This window comes from Phaethon aethereus (assembly GCF_964289735.1).
Source record: "Phaethon aethereus genome assembly, chromosome: 1".
NCBI lineage: Eukaryota > Metazoa > Chordata > Aves > Phaethontiformes > Phaethontidae > Phaethon > Phaethon aethereus.
The window spans coordinates 91,071,636-91,092,900 of record NC_138575.1 but is presented as its reverse complement, the minus strand read 5'-3'; the positions used below and the strand labels follow the sequence as shown (position 1 = coordinate 91,092,900).

The following is a 21,265-nucleotide window of genomic DNA, read 5'->3' as shown; positions in this document are numbered from 1 at the left end:
GAGGAGGGAGCTTGCACATGTGGGTCGCTGCAGTCCGCCTGCAGAGCAGGAGCACAGGCACGCTCCTCTGCTGAGCCCGGGGAAAGGAGAGCCTCAAGCCCTTGCTTCTCCTCCCCTGCCTAGCAGGCCCGCAGGGGACCAGCTGTGGCCCAAGCGTGAGGGACAGGTGTCATGCCCCAGGCCGTGTCCCTTAAGGTGCGGAGCTGGAGGCGGCGGTCCCTTGGCAGCTTATTGTTGTGGGCTTGGCGTGGAGTCAGGAGGCCGGCTGTGAGACGGGGCTCTCTAAATTATCTTGAGTCGTGCGGGTCTCCTTCCGGGGGGTTATTGGCCTCAACAGTCTGCTCAGCTACAGAGATGTTAACTGTAGGACTGAATTCAGCAGTGTCCCTCACTCTCTCAAATTGGTCACGGGTCCGTACCCAAGGCTACGCAGACAAGTGGAGCCTGCTTGGGCTACTAGCTGCTGGGTGCAACACCCCCAGCTGCCCGGGAAGGATAGCTTGCCCCTGCTCTGTTGGCACATGGCGTCTATCTGGTGTGCCATGCGCTGCAGGTTTGTGGGGGCAGCTTGGCAGCAGCTTCCTCCCGTCGTCTTTTCACTTAAGTTGTCCCCTTTGTGCTCTTCTCCCACTGCCTTCTCCTTCCCAACCTGCCAATTTGCTCAATAGATGAAGGAAGCCTTTCACAGCTTTGGTTTTGCTTCAGTGTGAGCAGATGGTAGTTTGTTTTGGGGGGGGGGGGGGGCGGTTCTCCTAAATAAGCAAGTTAGTATTCTCACTAGCTCCCTTGAGGATGCCCCACCGCTTTGCAAAGCCGTGGCATGGAGGCAGACTGCTTGATGTGCTGGCCGCATGCTTGGGAAACCCATTTCTGAGCTCTAGCGTGTGGATCCAGCTGCTCTCCGGATCCGATTCAACTACTGCCGGCTCCTCGGGGTGCTGGGTTGAGCTTACCGTGCGGATCGTCCAGCCAGGCATTCGTTCGGTTTGCTGTGGGTGTCTGGGATGTGGCAGATACGTGGCCAGGCACAGGCAACTCCTGTGCTCTCATCTTTTTTTTTCTTTGCCATTGCAGCAGACCCTGGGGCGATGAGGTGCTGGTAGCAAGGGCTTGCTCTCTGCTTGATGAGAAGGTAGCGCCGTCGGCTGTTTGAATGTGTTATATATGGTCAAAGGGAAGTGGATGTCTCTAGTTTGAGAGCTGTTGGGGCATCTGCGTGTGGTTATTGGTGTCTGAGGAACTGGTTGAAATCCAGCCCAAGCTGTTAGTGCCTGAAAGCTGCCATTGTCCACTGACTAATCCATGAGCTGTACCGTTTGGATTTAGTGGTTCTGCTAGGTGTCTTGCATGGTGAGTGCTTGGAAACACACGCACACACGCGCTGTTCCTCTTGAAGACGCGGTCTTGGCATAGGAGGATGTGAGTGGTTTGCTTTGGAGCCTGCTCTCCCGGCAGCTGGCTTCCTCAGCCTTCTGGGGGAGAGGTTTGTCACGCCGCGTGCTCAGGCTTTCACAAGCTGCTCTTTCAGATGCAGCCCCTGAAGCTGCTCTTGTTGTATGCTCACATACCCGTCCCAATGGATGGGTTGAGGTGATCGGTGCAACGTACCTTTGCCGCACGCTAACAAACTCCCTTTTGCTGTTCTGTGAGGGGGCTGGAAGACAGCCTTTCTGGTTACCTAGGCTGACCTTGCAATACGGCATCCTAGAATTGCATAGAGTGAACCTGGGAGGAGGCTCTAGGCTCAACGAGGGCTTTCTTGTGAAGAGAGTCTCCTGTCTCCCATAGGAAGCTCTTCTAGTGCTCTGGGACCTCCATTGTTTCTAAAACTCGCATTAGGCTTTTGCAGCTTATTTCTTATTTAATTTTCTATCTGTTGAATATGAGGCCAGGAGTAACAAGTGTCCCTATGGTCTTTGCCTACCTTGGCACTGTGTATGAAGTCAGATGTTTGCTATGTTACTGAGGAAGACAAGTGTAGTGCTGTCACAGTATCTGACCTCAACACAGTGACTGTCTTTTCCTGGTAAATCATATTGTTGGACCTTTTGGACCATTCTTCCAAGTGAGAGGATTGCGCTCTCCTCTTCTTCCTCATTATATGTTATGACTAGTGCCTTGGGGTTTTGTCCTAGATAATTATACTAGGTGCCACCTTCAGCCGTTGGAAGTGGAAGCAAGGGCAGTGTGGCTGTTGAGAAAGCATTCATTGAAAATTGAAGTTCTGCCAATAAAGGTGACTGGGAAAAACATTCAGCCCACATGCTGGTACCCTGAAGACCAGTTAACTTCTTGAAGTATCAGGCTGGAAAGCTTCTCAGAAGGAGATTTGCAATGGGAGCGTGCCTGTGGGTTTACTGGGTTTTTATAGCTGCTTGCTAAAACTTAGCACTCTGTACTTCTGTAGCAGTATCTTCTTAGTACTAGCCAGGGAATACTTTTATAGGGTTTTTCAGGGGGGCTTAAATAAGTAGCTTGTTTGGGTTATGTAACATAAAGGAGTGGATACCCACCCCTCTCCCCCCAAGTTTGGTCATACCTGTAAAACCCTCTACTTTAAAAGCTTCTGTTTCCATACTCACAGTTTCTCTTCCAAATAAAAAGATTAGAACATACCGGTGACATTAGTAGTAGACTTTGCAGGAGTCCTTTTCTTTTTCATCCATACTGGAGCATTTTGCCTAGGCTGCTACTGAGGAAAACAAACAAACAAAAAAAACCCAACCTGAAAATGAATCCTGCTCTTCCCCCTCTCATTCAGAAAATCTATACGTTGAAATCCCTTCTGCATCAGCAGCAAACTACTGTATTGCTGAACTGCTGTGTTGATTCTGGGTTTTGTCTCACAAAACATGAGACTTGGCATAGAGGTTGTGTGTGTGTGCTGGAGAGCACTGCCTGTGTCTCGGACCATGCAGGGCAGAAAAGGGCAGATCTGCAGCTAGAAACTGAGCTGGTGCTCTGGCTTAAACTTACAACATTAATGGGACAGTTGTTCAGATGTCTAGTGTTGGGGGGCTGGACACACACTTAAATTCCTGCTCTTTTATTTTAATTTTTTTTTAAAAAAGGCTGGGAGGAGGAGAGAACAGAAGGGGACTGGTTGCCGCAAAACTGTGGGGCTAAACCCTGTTGTGTGTGTTTGGGCTCCATATAAATTGCACCATTAATAGATGAATGTTTGCTTCCTTGGGGGCAGCAGCCGTGCTGCCATCACAGTGACAACCTGTTACTACACTGAGCTTTCCTTCCCTTCCCTGATAAAGGCTTGACCTTGCAAGTTCTCTTTCTTGCCTGACCAAATGCCAAAAGGCAGGTATGTAAACCAAACTTGCCGTGTCCTAGTCGCCCAGTGCCTGTTCCAGGGAGGCCAAGGATTGTGCTTGCCGGCCTTAGCTGAGTGGAGACTTCAGTTGTGGTTGTCTGACAAGAAAATGTGGTTTTCCTGTTCCTAGGGGTTGCGGTCTTGTTCTCTTCACTGTACCAAACTGAAATGCTGTTGCAGTTACGATGATCAAAAGGCATTTTTCTGCTGTGCTTGTTTGGCTGCAGCTGCTGAAGGAGTTTCTTGTTTTGGCATCTCTGCTGAGATCTGACTCCGTCTCTCTTTACTGGAGAGGACAAAACTGTAACTAAGGCCTTGGTGCTACTGCTGGTGCCGCAAAGGACTTCGGCATGACCCTGGTCCTCTCAAGAGTCTTGTTTCAAGGTGCTGCTTGGGAAGGACAGTGAGTACCAGTCCTTCCAGCCCGCAGGAAGGCATCTCCCTAGGCAGCCTGCGCTGGCCACACCACTAGCTATGGTAGGTAGAACAGAGTAGCAAGCCTATGTAGAGGATGGTGGAAATGCCTTCTGTAACAGTTTCCATCAGGGATGTTGTTGTTGTGGGAAGCACTTTAATTCTGTGTTTCAGTTGGGCATCTCCAGTCTTATTTCTGAGGCTTTAGTCCCGGTGACTTTGCTTTGGAAGGGCAATCAAGTGTGGTGAAGGACCAGGAACTCAAGCCCCAGCTCTGTGCCTAGCAAAGGAGTATGTGAAAGAAAGGGTTTTCTGAGAGGGAGATGTGATTGTGCCTTCCCAGGAGCAGCCTACAGAAGTTTTCCGAGCCTGTTGGGTGTGAGCTCACAGCACTGCTAGAGAGTAAGAAGTGCTGTGGTTGAGCAGCTCAGTGCTCCAGAAGACCTCAGCATCTCTTGCCGTAGATGAGCTTGATGCAAGTTGTAGGCTGGAGACAGCCAGTAAGGCAGAGCCGGCTCTGCATGGAAGGTTGCTTTGTGCAATCATTGCTCAGCTTCTCTTTGAGGTGCCAAAGCTTCCCAACTGTTCCCAACTGGCTGTGACATGTATTTTGTGTGCCCAGAGACCTTGGCTTGTTTTGATGCTGTGTCTGTTTTGGAGAATGTAAAAAAAAAAAAAAAAAAAATTGTTTGGAGGAGAAGAGTATGTGCTGGGAACCATTTCATTAAATAACCTCCTCTGCCCTCAGCCCCCAGTTAGCACAGCAGTGATCAGGCTTCTCTGACTATCCCTGCGGATTTCAGATGTACAGCTTACCCTAAACTCTGATGCTGCGGGATTTGTATCCATAGCGAGGTAAGGAAGTGGATGCCCTGGTAGTGTGTATTTTTATCTGTATCTGTTGCAAAAGCGTGAGGCACTCCTCTGCCTTCGATGCTTAGCAGTGTCTAGCTGGTGGTTGATACAGTAGCGTGACAGGCTACATTTCTAGCTTAGCAGGAAAGCACAAAACTGCTAAAACCATGTGAATGACGGCTGCTGCACGCTGCTGGGTTTGAGCCCAGTGTGTCCAATGGCAACTTTGAGCATAGGGGTGTGGCTTCGGTCTTTGGTTTTTTCCTCCTTACTTTCTTTTTCTCTAACCCTTTCCCACCACCTCAGAAGACTCAAAACCATTTTTCTAGAAACCGGGAAGGCTCAAAGCCAATATTTTGTTATATAAACAGGCTTCTTTCTCTGTGTTTTGCTTCAGTATAGCACTGGCTTGTTTTCCTGGAAATTCTCTGAAAAAGCCAATTTCAGTATTGGTGTAGCTGTGTCACAGAAGGCAAATAGAAAGCCAAAATGGCCTCTGAGCTACAGAGTATGGCAAGACCTCAAATATCAAAATCCCACAGCAAGTATTCAGGCAAAACTGTACCTGAGTTACTTCTTGAGAGAGAAAAATTGGCGAAAGTTGTTGCCTTTGTGTCACATAGTCCCCTCCTCCACTTCCTTGGATGCCCTGTAAAAGTTAATTCATTACTGTTTGTAAAGGACTCTGCATTTCTCTGCTGCCAAATGCCGCTGAGGTACCCAGCCCTTCTGTTGGGTCTGCTTGTTTGCTTTCCCTCTTGGCAGCATGCTGTGACATGGCCTTCTTCAGAGTAGTAATAATAATAACTACTAAAAAAAAAAAAAGCAACCCTCCAACTACACAAAATGCAAAGCAACAAAATGTAGAGCCTTAGCAATATTGCCTACAAGGAAAACTGGGTTTCCAGTAGGCCACTGGCCTGTGCAAGAGGTTTTTTCTCATGTCATAGGTTTTGAGTCTGAACTGTTGCATGAAAACACTTTTTGTGTCCTGATACGCTTTTCTGTATTCCGGTGGTTTGTTACAATGCCAGATCCTCTTGGTAGGACACGAGGAAGATCCTCACTGACCCTCTTGCAATTAAGTGTTGAAACTTTCTGCTCATTTTCTTCCTGCCCCTCCCCATTCTTTTACAATTCTGAACGCAAGGAAAGCCTCCGGTCGCTGAAGTGCGGGCTGAATGAGCGCAGTGACCGACATGGTGCTGAACTCCTCCTGAGACGCTGCTGCAAGGGAACGGCCTCTGAACGCGGGCTCCGGGAAGGCTGCCAGTTTCCATTCCCGTCGGAGCTGGCGTGTGGGTGGAGAGGAGTCTTGCTGCAGCCGCTTCACCTTGCTTGCAAGGCAGCAGAGGGTCTGCCCTGCAGTGGAAAGTCCCAAAAACCCTGAATTTCTGCTGGGAGACAGCAGGCTTCCTTAGCGTTTTGCTTTCCTCCTACTCGCTGCTCTGGATGCTTGTTTGCTTGCAGTTACCCTCCTCCCTGCTTAGTTGTGTCGCACAGGCGCGTTGGGTCCCTTTCCGCAGGGCGCGTGATGGCTGTGCCTGTTTGAGGGGGTTCCTGTTGCTTCGCAGCTCCGGCGTGGGGCAGGGCTGGCTGTCCTGCGCTGCGCAGGGTGAGGCTTCCCCTTGATGTGGGTGAAGAGGTTGAGCAATACAGCCCAGAAGGCTCTGATTCAGCCTTCTCTTCGCTCTTGCTAAGTACTGTGACCCTTCTAATTTTCTTGTCCACAGCATCTTGTCTTTAATTTTGATTTTTTTTTTTTTTTTGCTTTAAAAGAGATTTTGAAGAGTTGCAGTCCAGCTGTCTTCCTAACCTGCCGTGCTTAGGAATGGACTACATGGGAGACAGAAATGGGCTGGTAGAGGTTTAGGAAACTGATATTTAATTACAATTCTCTCCCTAAAGAGCAGATCCTCTGTGTGATTGGGATATCTCATGTGCAGGGCTGAGCCTATACTGCGTTTGCATCAGCAAAAAATAGCTGGGCTTTAATTTTCAGGGCAATGATTGTTGCTTATTGCAATATAAAAGCTTTGTTGTATTTGGATTTTGTGTGTGTGTGCCAATGAATTGGTGGGGTAGGTTATTTAGTGAGGGGATGGAAGGGGTAGTGGGTGGGGAAAGCCGGCATCCTGATGATAACATTCTTTGTAGGATCTAGGGAAAATGTGTATGTATTAAAAGAAATTATTCTGTCCTGTGATTCATTGTGTTTTGTTCTAATAGAGCTAGTTGGTCAATGGAGCACCTCCCAAACATTTCCCACTGCTGGGATGGAAGTCCCAACACTCTCTGAAATGAATGCAGTGTATAATACTGTTCATCTTTATCTTGTTTTCAGTTAGTCCTAGTTTTCCAAATGTTGGGTTTTGAGATGAAACTCCATGGAGTTTTACCTTCCTGGGAAACGGACATGGAAAAACTCAGTCATGTTTGAATGCAGTCAGAAGGGGCAATATGTGCTGCTGCCTCATGGCTGCTTTTATGAAATTTTGTTTTTTAAGCTGCAGCAAGTTCACAGTACAAATCAGAAGTTTGGCAGGAAGAAATAAATCAGCTTTCACTTGTTCTGTGTCAGCACCTACGTGTGTGTGGCAGTGGGTCAGTCTGTACTACTTCATTAAAGGAAGATTATTTCCTTGATTAAATAGTGGCTTTTCATTACATACCAGTAGCTGAGTGCTTAAATGGAGTTGCTTTTAACAAACCTGGTATGAGGAAATATGAAGGACTGGCACCTGAAAGGTAAAGCTTCCTTAAGATGCTCTAGCTGGATGTAAAGGACCCTACCAAACAGTCCTAAAGATGGAATTTGCTTCAAAAGCAATTCATTGTCTTAAAGGCGTACAGCTAATGACATATATTGTGCTGTACCATAATACTGACCGATGAAGGTACACAGTGAACAAGTCTGGGTTTGTTCTTCTTTCTCAGAATCTCGTGAATGGGCTGGCATCTATGCTTAATTCACTGATCAGTGCGGCAGGGGGGGAGCAGCTGGAGAATGAGGATGGCAGAGGATGTGCATCTGTTTAAGATACTGAGGTGTGATGCAAAAGTTTAATGTTAGCACAAGGCACAGGAAAATTTAAATTGCTCCTCTGGGAGCACGCGTTGAATCGGTGGTAGTGCTGAGAATTGAATGTAGGTCTTAATTTGTTCGTGTCTTATTTTCCCACGTTACTGTCCTTGTAGTATTTTCCTATGTTGTAACATGTGTGAGAATACTTAGTTGCTTTCCTTAGGAGAGGCTTCATTGGTAAGTGTGAACTTTACAATTAACTGGCAACAAATGTGTTGGCAGTTCCCTTATAATTTTTGTGGGTTCAAAATGAAATTAAATATGGGTTCTTGGCAAACTGCAGCTGACTGAATCGGTGATCTTGGTGCTTTGCTGAGAATACTACTGCCAGCCGGACACCACGCTTGGGGCATGGAGCCAGAGCAATGTGGAGAGAGCTACGTCCTAAATCCCGCGTGTGTGTTGGCATTTACAAACACCATAGCTCTGGCTTGTTTTGAAATACTGTCCTGTTTGTTGGTAGCAGTGCCTTGCAGACATCTCTGTCGAAATGACTGCTAAGGAAGATACCTCTGGGTTGAGCCTTTCCTGCTGCTGGCGCGTGTGCTGTTTTGCTCCCGTCTGTCATCATTTTATGTAGAGGCATCCCTTCAAAGGGAGGGAGGGAGTATCACTGCTCCGTATTCTGTCCCTTGCCTGGGACTTAACAAGCAATACTGAGGTAATCCCTTCTCCAGCAGCCTTACTCCTCAGGCAGTGATCTTATCTTGCTGTGAAAGCTGAAGAGATTGGGCTCTTGTCAGTGCTTGGATGGAGGAGATCTGAGGTGCGGCTGGAAATGACTCAAAGGGAAAAGCATCCATCCTGAGCCAGTCCTTCCATCCAGGCCGGCCAGCTACAGCAAAACCAGCGTGGTGCTCTGATTTTTCAGCCTGGGCAAGGTCTCTGCGTTGCAGCTGCCCCACTGCTGAGGCGGGCTGAGCTCTTGTTCTGCATTTTCCCATGCTGCAGGTAGGCTAGTGATTCAGTTTGTGCTGCCCTTGTTTAGGGATTTCCTATCGTCCCCTTACTGAAGTGAGGGCAGACAGATTTATCTTGCATCTCAGATGAAATTTTACGTCCTAGAGAGAGTAATTAATATTCTGCACATTGCATAATTCTGTGGGCCCGACAACCCGTTCCAAATAATGTGGCTATTTCTTCTTTTCTTTTTATAAGGGAACAAAAGAACTTGTTGCACTTTGGGGGTTTTTGTCTTGATTTTTTTTTTTTCTTTTTTCCCTAGCATCCAGCGAGCTGCACTGGTGGTTCTGGAAAATTACTACAAAGATTTCACAGTCTACAACCCAGCCTTATTAACAGCCTCCAAATCCCGTGCAGCCAAGCATATGGCTGGCCTGAAAGTCTACAACGTTGACGGTAGGTGAGGTGAAATGTAGTCTCTGAGACTGGGTGGGATAGGGAAGGGCTGGGTTGGCTTTATGCTTTGTTATGCACACATTCTCACCTTTTTGCTTTGCCAAATACTTGTCTGTTGCTGGAAATCTTCCTAACAGTACTGAGTTTGCTGGTTCCAGATGACTTTACAGATGTGTTTAGCCCGCAATAAGGCTTTTGTCTTTGCCAAGTGAAACGGCCAATTTTTGGGTCAGGATTAATTATACCATGGCTTTTCAACAAGCACTTTTCAACACCACTGCTTGTTTTAGGCAGCCTCTGCTTTTTGTCACCCTTGGGTCATCTCCTTGGTTGTGCTAGCACCATAAACACAACTTTTAACCTAAACGAGTTCCTCGGTCGTTTACTGTGCCACTTCCACAGGCAGCCTTCAGGAAAGTGAAGGAGGTTGATACCAATGTGGGAAGAAGCAGCAGCCTTAGTACTAAATTAGCCATACTGGGCTTAGCGTGGCCGTGCTCCCAAGTCATCGTGATGCTAAACCGTTCCTGGAAATTAAGAGACAGATAACTGTCCCCCTTGAGATTTGCCATTCTGCAAAACTGTTTCAATCTTTTGGGCTTTGCAGAGGCCTGTGGGAGGGTGGCTGGGTGGATCCCTGTGGACACTCAAAGCAGTGAAAACTGGACTTAATCATTTGACACTCTTTAAACCCTATCAGTGAAAGCTAGGCTTGATAAGCAGGGTGTTCCCAGCCATCACAGCCTTTATAAAAGTGCGCATTCCTTTGGTGGAAGAACTGAAAGTGTGTAGGGAAGCTTTTATGGTGAAGGACGGCTGAAGTCCTGTGACAAGATGTGGTAAGGTACATCCTGCCCATGAATAGGTTAGTATTGAAAAGGTTTGAGAGCTGGAAGGGAGAAGGGACTGAAGGGACTTAGCTGGGCAAGGTGGTTCTGTGTGCAGGGTGTGGCAACAAGAAATAATAAGACTATCTGTCACGTGGAAAAACATGAGACAGGATTGTTTTGCCTTCAACAAAGTTTCAGTGCCTTATGCTCCCTCTTCAATTTTGATGACTTCAGAAGTTTCAAAGACCTTAACTCTAAACGTTTCCCCAAACCTGATGCAGCACTTCAGAGTCCATAAAATTAATTGGAGGTTTAGATCCTTACAGTGAGATGTCCCCATCCTGACAGAGGAGGAGTGAAGGGAAGCAGGAAGGAGGGAGAGGGGCAGGCTTGCTCTTCATGTTTCTAGAGCTGAAATCTTTCATTCCAGCTGCTCGCTCTCGATGAGGCCTGGTGTGTGGAAAGTGAGGGCTTCCCGATCCCATAGGTGTCTGCACACCATTCAAACCCAACAGCCCACCAGGCTGGCCGCAGGACATGCCATTCTGGTTACTAGCTGGATTGTCATCTCCTGCACTGCAGCATCTCTTCAGGAGGTGGCAGGGTCTCTGTTCCTGCAGCACCTGCTGGGACATTGGGACTCCCAAGCTTGGAGGAAAAACTGCTGGTCTGGTAGCGTTAGTAGCTTAGGAGCTGCTAGCTCACGAAATTTTGTTGGAAGAGAAGGATCCAGAAGCAAGCTCCAGATGTGGCTGGCAGGCATTTCCAAGTGTCAAGTTCATGAGCCTGCCAGGGCCTGAAAACTTGTGTCTTCCCTTCTGGGGCAGTACAGGTTCCCTGGGCTGTTCCTTGTGCAATGCTGCTGCCTTTGTGGACGTGGAAATCTCAGGCTTAGAGGCATGTCCTTAAGAAGATTCACATCCATTTCACAAAGCAGAGTATAGTTCTGGCTGCAGCTTGCCTTGGCGTCCTGACTGTCTCTTACACCCTCCATGTGAAAAGACAGTAATGCTATTAAGGCAGCCTAATTTGTTGGCACACCTTTATTTGATATGGGGGCAGCCAGGAAGGAAAAACATCTCGCTGTAATCTCTCTTATTCGAAGTGGGTAGGCTCACCTTCAAAACCAGGATTTTCATTACCAGGCATAGTCAATGAGGCAAATTACAGTTCTAACCCAAATTTGGGAGCTCGTGTCTCCCTTGAGTCATACCCTCCATTTCAGGACTGTCAAACAAAGTCTGAAGTGTTTAGACTCTTAAGCTGTCTGTGTGAGTGCTGGTCCTTCCCACTGCTGAGCTTCAGGTTTCTGTCTTGGAATCTGGTTTGTGCTTTTTAGGAAAAAATTAAAAAGTTGCCCTTGCATGAGCAGAACAATTTTAAGCATGTCTGTGCAATTGATTAGCCTTAACCACTGCCAGTTGAGAGTGTGGGCTTTCAGAGCAGTTAGTCAGAAAAGCAGCTCTTGGTGGTTTGGAGGCAGTCCTAGACTTCTCCTTTTTTCCCTCTGGGTAGACCCACCTCTGTCCTCTATCTAGGCAGAAGGGTTGGTAGACTCTTCTGGGGCAACATTTTTTCCTCTCTCTGCCCAAACAGCCAGAGCTGTGAGCTTCATGGGGAAGCTGTAGAACCTGCTGCTGTATTTTAAGGTCACTAGTTAAGGTCCTGTAGGAGACAGCTCTGTCACTTGACTGGGTGTTACAGAGCAGATTGCACCTTCCCTGTTCCTGTAGCTGTGTAGGGTCTGTTAACAGCACAGAAGCTGTAATGGCAGGTGCTGCTTAGAGTGCCATGAGAAGCTACTACACATACACACCTCAGCCTACCTTATTGCAGGACCGCTGCTCTGACAGCATCTGCCCTTCTGGAAAATGCTATGCTTTGTCTAAAGGTGACCCTGCTGCCTCTGCATCCTGTTTTTCCTCCCTGCGTGTGATTGTCTGGAGTTTGGCTTTCATTCATTCATCTCCGTGTCTCTTGATATTCATGTGTTTGTCTTTCTCCTCTTTGCAACTCCCCACTTCTTGGTGCTCTCACACTGTCTTGTTGCTGAAATGTGGTGTGTTCCAGCTGCCCTTGCCTTCAAACTGAAAACATATATAACGGGTGGTAAGTTGCATCCTTGGCATGTGCACCTCACATCTGCCTTTGTGTACGTTGCATGAGACCCTTCATCCCAACTAACTTCCCTCATCCACAAGCCAAAGCCCCCTCTCCAAGCCTGTGCCATCTAGCGGGGTTTCTGTCAGAGCTCCTGAGGACCGGGGAACGGTTTACAGCCTCGGCTGCGAAGGCTTGGAGCCACAGAGCCCTTGTGACAGATCCTGTGGGGTGCGGGTCTGTCCTAGCCCCCATCCTGTGGCAGTAACACCACCTTTCTCATCTCCTTTTTGCTTGTCCTCACCTCCCAAAGGCCCAGGTAACAACGCTTCGGGACAGTCCCGTGCCATGATCGCAGCCGCGGCCCGTCGCAGGGACTCCAGTCACAATGAGCTCTACTACGAAGAGGCCGACCACGAGCGCCGAGTGAAAAAACGCCGTGCAAGGTAGAGCCGTCCGTTCCCGGGTGCTGCTGCTCAGTGCTGTGGGGCTCAGTCACGTGGGGCTCGCGGAGGCTGACGAGACAGGGGGACCTGTGATTAAGAGCTGGGGGTTGGCTGTAGATCTGTCACAGTGAAGAAGCGTATGAAACCCAGATGCACAAGGATTGTTCCAGCTTGCAACTGGAATTATCTGAAGAACATGCATAAAACAGAGCTCATGTATATTATGCCAGATAAGCTAATGCAATGTTACGGATTAGGGAACAGTCCAGCGCTTGACAAATCTATAGTCGGTTGCTGTAGGAAATCCCATTATTTCCCCCATGCCCAGGGTTGTCATCTCAGCTCAAGTAATCCAAGGACAGGATTGGTGGAGCCCTCGGTGTTGCCTGTTCATGGGCAAGGAGAATATTTGTGTTTGCAGTCAGCTAAAAGGAGCAGTTTGACTGCCCTTTTCAATGAGTTGAGGACGAAAGACGTGACCAGAAGCAGTTGTATTTTATTTTGGAGCATAGGTATGTTTTCTGCCAGGCACACTTGGGCTGCAGAGTTGATGCTTTGTTGAGGTGACCCAAGATAGCACCTCTGCTCTGGAGCCTAATTACAGTTTGCAGTTAACATACCTAACAGTTTGAGGCAAGTTGCTTATGGACAGGCACCCCTGAACTGAGCTGTGCTTGCAAGGAATGTGCCGTAACTGGAAGGAGCTGGCTTGTTTTGTGTTGTGTTTTGGCAGTTTATATTTCATTGGGAAAGTGCTGGCACAGTGTCCCTCCATAGCCTGCTTTGGTCTGACCTGTGCGCCATAGCTGCTGTCTTTTGGGCTCTCTTCCAGCCTCAGAGCAATAGGAACTTAAACTTTCCTTTCTGTGCAGTGTAGCATCCTAACTCGGGCACATCTCCCTTGCTTGCCAAGTTTGGTTAGAACAGCTGCTTACTGAGAGGAAAACCATCAGTCACTAGAAGATCAGGCCAGGTGTTTCAAAGGAGGAAGGTCAGAGCTGCAACAAAAAGACATGAGATTAGAAACTGATTTCCACCCCCCAAGTCAAATTAAACAAAAGGGTCAGGGGTCAGGGCTTCTTGTGCTGTTCCTCTTAGATAGTCTGAATGCAGTATGCTATGCCTCTGCTTGTCATGAGGCAGCTTCCCCTGTCTTTAAGATGCTTTGGGTATGGAGGGCAGCATGGTGACATGAGTGGAAATCTAGTGTGAAGCAAGTCCTGTCTGGAAGGGCAAAAGAGTCTTGTTGGATGGCTCTACCATTATAGCTGCTTTTTTCCTCACTAACTGCAGTGTAGCCCCTCACTTGTTACTTAGTACTGGGCTAACTTGGAAGTGTCGTAGGGCATCTGTTTGCCTTTTTATGGTGTGGGCTTGGTGTTTGCTCACCTGTGCCAACACGGGAATGGTTTGCAGAGGATGTCTCTAGCTGCAGTGTTAGGAGTGAAGATGGGAGCCCTGTCACTGTTCAGTGGAGGGGTGCAGAGCAATCATCCAGCAGCACAAGTTCTGTACCCAGTTGGTGTAAATTGGAGCAGACTGCAGCTCGTGAGCACAGAGTCACGGAGCAGTCTGGGTCCTGGGCCATGCTAGTTTATAGCCAGCCCTGTCCTGACATCTCGCCTGTCATTGCGCTTCGGTACTGTATGCTGGAACTGTTGTTTACAAAGACATGCATTAAACATCAGGGCAGCTGTGTCTTGTTTAAGTCATGTAGCTGATGTTTATGCTCTGTTGGCAGAACCAAGTATGACACTCAGGCTTTTAAAGTCTTAATCCTGGTTTATGACCCTCAGTTGCTGAATGGCTTGGGCAAGGAAAAGAAAAGCTGCTGTCTACCCTCAGACTGTCAGCAGAGATTTTATGTAAATTGTCTGATGGCAGGCAGTGAGTCAGTGGCAGAGATGGGAATAGGAGCTTGTAAATCCTGACTCCCAGGTTCTGCCTTAACCACAGACCCATCCTACCTCTTGTTGTGACTCTCGCTGTCCTGATTTTCCTTCTGCAGGCTTGTGGTTGCAGTAGAGGAGGCTTTCACTCACATCAAACGCCTCCAGGCAGAGGAACAACAGAAAGCTCCAGGAGAGATGATGGACCCCCGAGAAGCAGCCCAGGCAATCTTCCCCTCCATGGCAAGAGCTCTGCAGAAGTACCTTCGCACCACCCGCCAGCAACAGTACCACAGCATGGAGAGCATCTTGCAACACTTGTCCTTCTGCATCACCAACAACATGACACCAAAGGTAATGCTTTCTCTAACGTTGGTGCAGGAGGGAGGGAGAAAGGGATGGCACATCTATGTGTGCACGCAGAACAGAAAGTTGTCAGGGGAGGTGAGTGGAGCTTTTCATATTTGCTGCCTGTGATATGATCTGTGTGTTGTAGTTTGCATCAGGTCTTAAAGGGAAGTAATGTTTCCTCTACAGCATCATCTAGCTCTCTTCATCTGAAAGTCCCTATGAGATAATTGTTCTTATATCCAGTTCAGCAAACGCAGTACCAAAGAAGTGTCTGAGATGGTGGCCTTGAGTCACAGGGTGTTCTCCCAGTTGGCTTATGGTAGCAGCATGATGCAGGTGGCAACCTGCAAAGGACCTTTGGTGGTTTGGGGGTTTTTTTGTCCCCTCTGCAGTGCTGCATTTTTTGACTGCTTTGAATTACCGCCTTCTAAATCCCTGCCTGTCTGACAGTGTTTCTAATGGTGGCTTGGTCAAATGTCAGTTTACTGCTTCACGCCCTGACTGTGACTGTAAACTTGCAGACACGGGGAGGGACTGAATGTTGAGGGAAACAGGTCACACAATACCCCTCCCACTCTCCACCTTCCCCTGTAAGAACACCCTGCAATCCTAGAGAAGGGTTAGAAATGTGAGAATTTACTCTTGGGCATTTACCCAGGACTTTCTACAGTAAGAGCAGAAATGCTGTCAAGAGATGGGGCTTAACACCCTCTCGCTGGGATCCACCTGGGACCTCACCCAAGTATGCAAGGGGGACTTCTGCTGCCATTTAGATTGCAAAGGAGACTTTAAAACACAAGCAACGTCAAACGGCATTCCCTGTTCTGCTTTCTGTTTTGCAGTCTCAGTCAGGCTGCAAACATGGGAACCTCTGCTTTCTACCTTAGCTTGGCCTGAGGAAGGGAAGACCAGCTATCCCATCAGCCTGTCTGGGACTGCAATTTTGGGATGGGTTATGGGGCTGGTAGGGCAGAAATGACCTCTACTCTGCTGAACTGCTGCTGGATGGCAGTGCTGACAGCAGAAGTCAGGGCTATAACTTTTGCTAGCTTGCTGGGATGGACTAAAAGAGGATCTCGTGGTGATTGTGTCTGTTCCTGGGGCCTGAAAAGCTGGGAGGGACTGGGGAGAGGATGTCTTCCGAAGTGTGCAAGCCACAACCATTTGCAGCATGGCAAGCCCGTGCTCGCGGAGCTGTAGCTGGGGATGGGAAGAGAGCAGTAACGCAGAGCAAGCTGCAGGGCTGGTGCTAACGGGTGTCCCTCTCTCGGCAGGCATTCCTGGAGCGTTACCTCAACCCGGGCCCAACCCTCCAGTACGACAGGGATCGCTGGTTCTCCAAGCAGTGGACGCTTGTCAGCGAGGAAGCGGTCACAAGCGGGTTACAAGACGGCATTGTTTTTGTTCTCAAGTGCTTGGACTTCAGCCTTGTTGTTAATGTGAAGAAAATCCCCTTCATCAAACTCTCAGAAGAGTTCATAGACCCTAAATCTCATAAATTTGTCCTCCGCTTACAGTCTGAGACTTCAGTCTAAGGGATTTTTGAGGGTGGGTTGTTTGGGGATTTTTTTTTTTCTTCAATATTGTGCTTTTGGGTTTAATTTCCCCAATGCTGACTGAAACTGGCAGATGATGGACCAGTAATATTTGACCATCTGCACTTTATTTGGAAAGGGGAGGGGGGATTTCAGATATCTTATCTAGAAAGGAATATCTTAAGAGGCGACAGGGTGACTTGGCTCGGTTAGCTCAGCCTTGGAGACAGAACAGATTTTTTTCTTTCTCCTCGTTTCCAGGCATACGGTAAATCTCGCGCTCTCTCTTTCTCCGCACGATTGCAACGTCGGTATTTTTGTTGGAGCGCTGCCTTATGCTGTACGTGCGCCTGCACTTCTGCGTCTCTGCTCTTGCTACCTGTAGCTGTTTCTGAGAGCACGTTGCTCGCCTCTCTGCTATAGAAACCTGCTTGCACAGGGGTGTGGCAGTCCCTATTCACTCGGGGAGGAGAAGGTATCAAAGGGGAGGTGTGAGAGGGCTGCTTCTGTGAAACACCTAATCTGGAGACTTTTATTCTTTTCCTCCTATCCATGTGCCCTCTTCTGTCAGTGCTGGACCCATATGAGCATAGTGAGATGGTTTTGCTCTCTGTGTCTCTCAAGTTGCTTGTCTTGAACCGGATCGCCCACCTTCCAACTCTTCAAAATTTCTTTTTTTTTTTACCAGTGCTTGTTACTGAAACTGTTCTGTGTGACACAGCTCCTTGTTATCTCTCACCTGCTTCACTCTCTTCTGCTTGTTTGCATCTGTCAGGTACTCCCAAGGCTCCCCGTTTCTGTCCCCTTCTGTCTGGCTTTCCAAATGTGTTTCTCCAGCCACAGTCCCTTCAGGGTCTGCCTTACCGCCACTTCCCTTTGCACCTGCAAGGGCTGAGTATTTGCACTGGGACAGGGTAGGTAAGTAGCTGCCGCCTCCTCAGATAAATCACAGACCCTCCCTACATCTGACAGCCTCTTTGAGGGGAAGGGGAGTGCAGGCAGGAATGCGCCCCTCCCTCTCCAGCCAGATTCAAGTGTGTCTGGAGGGAAGGCTGGCAAAAGCGCTTCCCTCCTTGAGGAGGGGAGCCAGGGAAGGGCTGACCTGTGCCACATGCACTTGCTTTGGAGAACTGCTGCGCTCTGGAAACACTGCAGTGTGTCCTTCCCTGCCGTACGCCTTCACCTATAGCTAAGAAATACCAAACTATGTCTGAATGTTGAAAATCTGCCTGTCTTTCTGTACTGCAGGAGATTGTGCTCAGTGCCGGGACCTGCTCCTGCGAGAGATGCGTAGCTCTTAATGGCAGTTTGGTTTGTAGGGCCACCTTTGCCCATCAGTGCAGCTTCCGCGTGTGACTCTTGTCGTCTGAGATTTGCGGAGTTTTGAAAGGTTTGCTTTTAACGGTGAGCCTAAAGCAGCGTTTGAGACCTGATTTGCTGTCACAGGGCATCGTGTGAGTGTGGAGCCAGCTCTGAGGCTGGCAGTGACCTGCCTTCAGTCAGGTCCTTCTGAGACTGCCCCAGCTCTGTGGCAGTGGATTTGCAGGTGTGAATGCAAATGCTCGATTCATTCTGCCCAGTCTTTTGCCGTGCAAATATCTCTTATCAGGCAGGATCTGACCTGCCTTCCATATGGATGTCTTGACACAGCGGGCCGTAGTTCAGCGAGGTACATAAACCAGTGCCTTTCACTGCCAGGGTGCATTGTCTTCCGAGGGGGACTGTGACATCCCTTCTCATCCCCTTTGGCCTTCTCCGGGCCTTCCCTGGGCTCCCTTCACCAGCCCATGGGGGTGCTCCCCACTCCCACCAGTGTGTGGTGGCATGGCTAAGAGCCAGGAGCAGGGCTCTGCTAGTCTTGCATGGCATGGCTGGTGTGGGCTGGCTGGCGCCCACCACGAGCTGGTGGGAGGAATCAGCTGCTTTAAGCAGAGGCACTGGGGACAGGGCAGGGGTGTCCAGCCTCTTCCAGCAGCAATGCAGCTGCATGTCCAACAGCACCTGCAGATAATCCTCTTGGGATCAAGGGGGAGCATCCTGGTGGGTCCTGGATCCTGTCTTCTCCATGTAACGTGCCAGACGTGGTTGTGAAGAAACTGGATGGCACGGTACATGATGGGATCAGGCCCATGTCCATTAAAGGATGGGAAGTAGGTGGCATTTTCCCTTCTCTAAACTTACTGTTTGGGTTTCTTTCTAGGTCAGGCTTTCTGATAGTCTATACAGGGACTCCTTTATTGGCTGTGGCCTTTGCAGTATTCTATTTTGAAAAAACAGATTATTTTATTCCCTCCTGAAAAAAAAAGGGCAGGGGGGAGCATAGGGAAGCAGATAGTATCTCACACTTGGCGCTCATAAAGATGCATGTATGTGGCTTTTATGATGTGCATAACTAGCAAGGTGGGAGAGACTGGGAGTAGCTTGGGAGACTGTGGAGCACTTATGCCTGTGTGGAGGCTACTGCCTGTGGCTGAACTGGCTCATTTCTGTGAAAACCAGAAGAAGAACCACCTTGCTGGGGGCTTGGGTGTGCCATGTGTGTGACAGCACCTTGTCTCGGGCACCTCTGCAAAACTTTCTTACTTTCCCAGGGTTTCCTTCCCCTTTCCTTTTCCATCCCTCATGAGGGGAGTTGTCTGACAGTATCTGCTCAGGAAACTCATGTCTTAGTTGTGTTAAATCCTTGAACACATGGACAACCAGATGGAAGTGGCATGTGCTCACTCTGAGTCTGCTTCCTCATGTGTGCTGTGGTTCAGCACTGCCTTTTCTGCCTGCTGCTGAAAAGGACAATGTCAACAGGGGCCAACTCTTACATTAAATGCTCTTCCCTGTGTCAGCAGCATGAATGCTTTGCCTGATGAAATCTGAAGGTGATGACTTGGTCTCTCAAATGGTCTCTTTAGAGATGCAGCCTGCTTAGGGGTGAGGATGGACTAAAAGGGAAATCGGGGACTCCTAAGTATTTCCTGGCTTTGGTTTGGGTTTTTTAATGACATTTTATTTTTCAGGGTCTCTCTTGTTTCCCCTGTCCATGCAAAACCAGGGGACCACTGTCTTGCCTACCTCACTGGGATGTTGTGAGGCTAAACTCAACTTGTCGTCAAGTGCTTTGGGACCCACGGATGGATCTGTGGCATCTATAGGAATTCAGACTCTTTATAAAAATGCTGAGCAGTGAGAGCAGACTGGTTTGTTTAACTGTTTATAGGCAGCTAATGAGTAAGAATCAAGTCACAGGGAACAAAGCTCTGATCCAAAAATCCTGCAGTCCTTACTTCTGCAGAGCTTGTCTAGAGCTGAGTGTAAATGATGCTTGTAGGGTTTGCCAGCCAAGCGCAGGCTGTTTTCCTCCTAATGCCTCTCCTATGTTGCACCGTCTCCTTGCACATATTCTCCATCCTCCCTCCCAGCCTGGATGCTTGTTCCTGGCTGGGAATTGTTTTTTTTTCTTTTTAGAATTCAAGCAATTAAGACAACCCTGTTTGCGGTGAAGTGGGCAACGTCCCCTTCAGAAATCCTTGCACTGGACATCCTTCACTAAAGGCTGAACCATCTGATAGGGCTGTGCTGCCTGGCCAGGAGTGGTGTTGCCCCACTCCTGTCTTCCACGTTGGTGTTTTTCCTGTGACTCTCAAGCATGCTGCCTGGATACTTTAAAGGCTTTGGTTTTTGCTCTCAGATTTGTTGCAGCCTAAATCCAAAGTCATGCTGAGATCTTTCAAAACCAGATGCAGCTAAGGCTTTCAGCTGCTCCAGAGCAGATGGAAATGGCTGTGGGTTTCCACGAAGGCTTTCCTTTTCATGGCTAAAGAGTGAAAGATTCAGATTTCTTGCAGCATCTAGGAGTGCAGGGGCAGATATTAGACTCTTAATACCTTGCCAGTCCTGTAACTAGGCTTGAGCAAAGGTGTTTAGCACATCTGCTAGCCTCTCATTGCCATGTGGCTGCAGCCATGCGTGTGTGGGCTCTGTGGGTCTGCCCCAGGTCACAGGCTGCCGCTCGCAGGAGCAGGGCGGGCAGTGCTCTTGGAAGTGTAAGCATTCTAGCACTCCCCTCCATAGCGTACCGATCCCCAGCCAAGCCCCTGTGGTCAGCTTTGGGGAGGTGGGAGAGCTGCTTGCAAGTGCCAGTTTTCACCCTGTGGAGGGGAGACGTTGCCACCCACACACCCCTCTAGGGCAGGGCAGCTGGGGAGGGGTGCAGCTTGCTTGCAGAGCAAGGTCAGCTCCTGCTTCTGGGGATGTCCTGGGTGCCCTCAAGAGCAATCCCCCCTGAAGGAGGATATTGGAGAGAAAGGCAGGTCTGATTTCAGCCTCTGACAGCTATTCCTCTGACTTCTGCCTCTCAAAATCTTCCTGCCAGCAACTTCAGTCACTCCAGCTCCCATCCTCCCATCTCTGTGTTTTTTCCCTTGAAGTTTCCTAGTATCAGAACAAGTATCTGCTGGGATGGGAGGTGCTGGGGCTGCAGTTTGGAGCTCGGGGGCAGCTCATAAGGTGTAAGTTTGGGGGAGATCTGAACAAACGCCTACCCTCACGGAGCCTTTTAAACTTTTCCTTTGGGATGGGGATCTCCACGCAAAGCCTTGGGAATCTGCTGTTGCCAAGTATGCCGAAAGCTGCAGGGAAGCAGTTTTCTGAAACTGGCCCTGCATAAGCAGCTTTTAAAAGTCTTGTTTGAGATGTGCTTGTTTCTAGCACTTGCTGATGAAGAAACTGGAAAGATCCATACCGTGCTAAACGTGGAAACCTATTCAAGCCAATTTCATCTTGCTTACCAAAACTTGACCTTTTCAAAGGTAAAACAAAAGTCTTGCAGTCTTTTGCAGAAATGCTGTAGTCTGGTCCCAGACTTCACTCTTCAGTTGCGCTCAGCTCTGCCCTGCTGTATGAGAGCTGTTCACGAGATGCATGCACAGATGTCTGTTTTCTCATTCAGCTTGGGTGTCTGTGTGCTTTTTCCCTTATAGGTGTGTGCATTTCACATGTCTAAAGCCTCAAACCAGGCTTGGTGGTTCAGTGTTTAAACTGTGTTAAGAAGGAAGCGCTCTTGGGATTGAGCTGTTTATTTTT

At 48.7% G+C, this 21,265-nt stretch overlaps 1 protein-coding gene across 1 annotated transcript in view; it reads left to right on the top strand.

The window, feature by feature from the left end:
* VANGL1 (VANGL planar cell polarity protein 1) overlaps nt 1-16,189 on the top strand; it is a gene marked incomplete at both ends in the record, with an annotated part of 30,907 nt that extends 14,718 nt beyond the window's left edge. Inside the window, 4 exons of the mRNA XM_082014292.1 lie at nt 8,905-9,038; nt 12,282-12,414; nt 14,423-14,657; nt 15,929-16,189. Coding sequence (XP_081870418.1) covers nt 8,905-9,038; nt 12,282-12,414; nt 14,423-14,657; nt 15,929-16,189 — 763 coding nt within the window. The remainder of the gene's footprint in view (nt 1-8,904; nt 9,039-12,281; nt 12,415-14,422; nt 14,658-15,928) is intronic.
* Between the last annotated feature and the right edge of the window lie 5,076 nt (nt 16,190-21,265).